Consider the following 5,123-nt stretch of genomic DNA (forward strand, 5'->3'; position numbering starts at 1 on the left):
CATAAGTAAGTAGGTTTAAGATCTGTTAGATTTCTCAAAAAGACATCTCGCTATGTTTATATTTTTATAATAAATATCATCTTGACAACGGTGTTTTTTTAATAATTAAATGTTTTTTTATTTTATTAATTAAAAAAACTTTTAAATACATAATTAATTAGTAAAAATTGTATTTTTATACAAATATTAAAAGTATTTAGTGTATGAGTATAGTATTTTTTTTTTGAGTTAATAGTCAAAATCGTCTCTGAAAGATATTTCAATCTCCATTTTGATCCTCAAAAGACAAAATTAATCGAAATCGTCCCCAAAAGATACACGATTTGGTCATGTTAGTCGTTCTGTCAATTGGATGATGACATGTCACGTTAAGTGCCACGTGACATGATGACGTAGTGGGTTAATGCCATGTATCACAAGATGATTAGTTGACGTGTCAGATCAGTAATACCTGGCACGCTACGTGTCATTTGACATGTAAAAAAGTTATTTATAATCAAAATAGCCTTCGAAAGTTCAGACGTAAATCTTAAATTTGAAATATTTTTTTATACTACTAATTTTAATAGAAATGTAATTGACAAACAAAAAATTAGTAATTGTATCTTTTTTTCTTAAATTTTTTTTAATAAAATTATCTCTCTCCTTTAATTCTTTTCAAAATCTCTCTTATTCTTTTCTATTATAAAACATGTTTGTCAATTACATTTCTATTAAAATTAGTAATATCAAAAAAAGTTCAAATTTAATAGTATCAAGAAAAAATAAAAAAAAAATATATAAAGACTAATTTGATTAATTTTTAAAATTTTAGGGATGAAAATAACTTGCGTCTAAACTTTCAAGAACTATTTTGATTTTAAATAACTTTTTTACATGTCAAGTAACACGTCAACTCATCATCTTGTGACACATGGCATTAACCCACCACGTCATCATGCCACGTGGCGCTTAACATGACACGTCATCATCTAACTGACGGAAGGACTAACGTGACCAAGTCATGTATCTTTCAGGGACGATTTTGATTAATTTTGTCTTTTGAGAACCAAAATGGAGATCAAAATATATTTCAGAAACAATTTTGACTATTAACTATATTTTTTTTAAATATCGATCACATAATATATTCTGTACATATTTTTCTCCCATTCTATTTTAGCATTTGGCAACTTAAACTGCACAATCAGCACCAACAAAAATAACTAAAACGTTTCAAACAATATAACACTAGAGAGTAGAGACCTCTGCTCTTATTCTTTTGTATTCAAAGTTTCAAACAACAAAAGACACGTTCTTTTTCTAACACTCGGTCAAGACTTGACTTTGCATTGTTGGGTTTTTTTTTTTTTAATGTTTTGAAATTCATTATTGATGTTGTTACGTAGGTGACCTGACATAGGTGGATTGGGCTCGTAGGGTAGGTCCAAATGTTTAGGAAAGGTGGTCTCTGACTTGGTTTGCGTCTAGAAGCTACCGTCCTATTAGCATAAGTGAGAGAATAGGGAGTAATACCTGCAAAGACACTTTGATGCCTAAATTAGCAAAGGGGTAAGTAAATTTAGAGAGTATTAGAACTTAGAGATACCTGAGGGGTGTCAGTATATTTATAGTGGTGATCCAATAACCATCGTTGGAGTAATTCCACCTTTTAAGGTGGGTAACCGTCTCTTTATCTTAGGGTAGTTGAGATATGACTCTTGGAAGTGGGTTGAGATATTTTAGGGATAGTTACTTATTTAAATAAGTGTTATCTGTCAGCTATCCATCGAACCCGACTTCTTTGGGAAGGAGTCTGTGTCGAATCCGACCTTTTCTGAGGAGGTCGGTGGGTAACGAAGGCCAATCTTTGGATTAGACCTTTTGATTTATTTAAACTTAGGTCATAGTGTTGGAATAGGATATGAACATATATGATGACTCATGATTGAGAAAAATATTAAATTTCAGTTTTTTTTTATACTTATTTAAACTAATATTGTTAAATCAATTCTGATAACCAGTAGGTGTATATTAAAAATTAATCATCATTTTTCGTTGTTAGACCACACATTATTAGGCTCATTTTTTTGTTATGAAAACTTAGTTTGTGTTGTACATGATTATGGGTTCCTGGGTGCTACACTAATGTGTGGGGTAACTTTTGTTCAGTTTCAGTGTAAAGAACTCAGACTATGCAAGTTTTTTGTATGGAAAAGGTGATGATCAAATCGGAAGGTCCGATTTGTATTTTGAAATTTTTTTTATTTTTGAAAATAAAAATCGAAGAGTCTGAATTTAACATTAAAATTTTTTTTATTTTCTACACCACAAATCAGACCGTTCGATTTGTGATTGTTTATTTAAAAAAATAAAATAATACAAAGAAATCAGAGGCACCGATTTATGTAACCCATAACAATGTAAAATACTTCTCTTCTCACACCATCCTGTGATACACGTCTCTGTCTCTCACACAAAAAAGAATTTGTAATTAATTTTTAGTGTAGACATAATATTTTTGTTGTTTGACTACAATCTACAGATGTAATTTTTATGAATAAATCCCTTGTGTAATTTTATACGTAAAGGGATAAGTACTTTTTTCGTCCCTAAAATCTGTGGTCAAAATCAATTTCGTCCTTAATCTTTTTTATTATTAAAATCATCCTCAACATTACAAAACGTTATAAAATCGTCCTTTTTATTTTTTTGGACCAAATTACCCTTAACTATTAATAAAAATAATATTAAAAAAATCACCCTCTTCTTCTCACCTTCGCCGCGATAATTACCACTACCGGAGGACACCCACTCCTCTTCCCCTTCCTCTTCTCACTCTTCTTTTTTCTTCTCTTCTTCTCAAATTCAACGCAGCTTCATCTTTTTCACCATCATCATCAATCTAGCTCGCTTTTTCCCTTTCCGCCGGTAACCAAATCCAATCAAAGCAAACCAAACTACAGGTTTCAACAATTCTAGCAGCAATCTGTCAATGGAACCAATTTTAATCCACAACAACCATATATTCAAGTACGTACCCACATATTTAACACAATCCTCAGCAATTCGAATAACAAAATCTTCATAAGACAAACACATACAATTCAACGGCAATACCAGCAACAATTCAGAAATCCAAACACATACAATCCTATCACCACTAACAAGCCTAAACTAACCTATCCTAATAACCTAGTATCCATTAACAGAAAAATCTAATCTAACTAAACTAACCGAGCAACTAGAACTGATTAAAAATTAAACTAAAATTCTAATTAAACCTAAGTTAAATTAAACAAAAATTTAGAGGAACTGAAAGTGGGTTGGTTCATGAACGTGTAATGAAGAATAAAGCAAAAAGAAGTCAGGGGAGAGGTGGATGTTGCAGCGGCGGTGACTAGCGGTGGTGGTGAGGACAGCAGCTGCTAGAGGTAGCTGAGGTAGTTGTTGGTGGTGGTTCGACCATGGGTCAGTAGATAGAGGAGAAGGCAAAAGAGTAGAGGAAGAAGAAAAGAGAAAGGGTTGCAGCGGTGGGCTGAGACAGGGACAAGTGGCGGCTTCGGGGAGAGGCAGGGAGAACTCGAACAACGAATAGCGGAGGGTTTCCTCCTTCCCCTTCCCCTTTGTTTTTTTTTTTTAATTTTATTTTATAAATTTTTTTATTATTTTTATTATTTAATAAGGATAATTTAGTAAAAAAAATTTAAAGTAGAAGATGACGATTTTATAACGTTTTGTAACGTTGAGGATGGTTTTAATAAAAAAAAAAGGTTGGGAACGATTTTGATTTTGACCCAGATCTTGGGAACGAAAAAAGTACACGATGAATGTTAAGAAAGTAATACTTTCAATATAAATAAAAAAATTAACTAGTGTTGATTTAAATATAAAATAAAAAATATTTATCACTTAGGTTGATTTTCAATTTCTTTTCTTCAACAGAGTAAATAGGTAAACGCTTATCCGTACAAATTGGGGAGTACTGGATTAGGGGTTGAGAGCGAGGCGAAGAGCGTGAATGAGGGAATCGGATGTTCCGCTCCTTCCTCTCCAAAACACACATACCCACATATCCACCCCCTCCCCTCCTCCTATGTTTCCTCCTCATTATTAATATTATTAATTATTAAATTATTATTGCATATATCCCTCGTAACGAACTCTCTCTCTCCCTCCCTCAGGACAGGGTTTCACTTTCACACAACTACCGCTATTCCTTGGCAACATCCTAACAGAATTCTGGTAGGCCCTATATTATTAATTAGTATTATTATGATTTTCAACTCTGTTTGCTTATATTTATTTATGCTGTTCGTTGCACAAAATAGATTAAAAAAGGACGGAGAGGGAGCAGCTAGGAGATTATTATTATTGTGATCAACATCACAACCAAATTAGAGAGTCCTGCAGGGAGAGAAAAGTGAATAATCATGATGAATGACCTGATGGGGCTTCTTAGGATTCACATCAAGCGTGGTGTGAATCTGGCGGTTCGTGATGTGAATACCAGTGACCCATACTGCGTGGTTAGGATGGGGAAGCAGAAACTCAAGACACGTATCATAAAAAAGGATGTTAACCCGGAGTGGGATGAAGAGCTTACCCTTTCCGTACAAGATCCCAGCGTTCCGTTCACGCTGACTGTGTATGACCATGACACGTTCACGAAAGACGACCCCATGGGGGATGCAGAGTGTGACATACACCCCTTCATAGAAGCATTGAAGATGAACACTGAAGGCCTCCCAACGGGCACCATAATCACCCGAATACAGCCTAGCAGGCAAAACTGCCTTGCTGAGGAGAGCCGTATTACTCTCGTCGACGGCAAAATTGTCCAAGACATGGTCCTTAGATTGCGACACGTCGAATGTGGTGAGGTTGAAATCCAGTTGCAATGGATAAATATTCCTGGATCTGTCATGTGACGCCTTTTTTCTTTTTCTTTTTTCTTTTTTTTTTTCTCATCTCATGCATGCAGCATGCTTTATTAATTACTCCATGCATATATATACATACAACTAAACTTGCATTGCCATCTCTGATCTCAATATATAGCTTTATTCCCTATATATATTGCGTGTTTTGCATTTTTCGTTTCCTTTTTCTAAAATTTATGCCCCTCTTGCTGAACGCCCGAA

At 34.1% G+C, this 5,123-nt stretch overlaps 2 protein-coding genes across 2 annotated transcripts in view; one reads left to right on the forward strand and one right to left on the reverse strand.

Moving 5' to 3' along the window:
* The window catches only part of LOC107633913, an 8,520-nt gene extending 4,430 nt beyond the window's left edge, over positions 1–4,090 (reverse strand). The window contains exons 1-2 of the mRNA XM_021117461.1: positions 3,952–4,090; positions 2,853–3,062 (exon numbers count right to left, since the gene is read on the reverse strand). Coding sequence (XP_020973120.1) covers positions 2,853–3,062; positions 3,952–4,090 — 349 coding nt within the window. The remainder of the gene's footprint in view (positions 1–2,852; positions 3,063–3,951) is intronic.
* On the forward strand, positions 3,975–5,116 carry LOC107633912 (protein C2-DOMAIN ABA-RELATED 4). The gene is made up of 2 exons (XM_016337503.2): positions 3,975–4,224; positions 4,311–5,116. Exon 2 carries the CDS (start codon positions 4,413–4,415, stop codon positions 4,908–4,910), a length of 498 nt encoding a protein of 165 aa, XP_016192989.1. The 5' UTR covers positions 3,975–4,224; positions 4,311–4,412; the 3' UTR covers positions 4,911–5,116.

This window comes from Arachis ipaensis, chromosome B03 (genome assembly GCF_000816755.2).
Source record: "Arachis ipaensis cultivar K30076 chromosome B03, Araip1.1, whole genome shotgun sequence".
NCBI classification, from domain to species: Eukaryota; Viridiplantae; Streptophyta; class Magnoliopsida; order Fabales; family Fabaceae; genus Arachis; species Arachis ipaensis.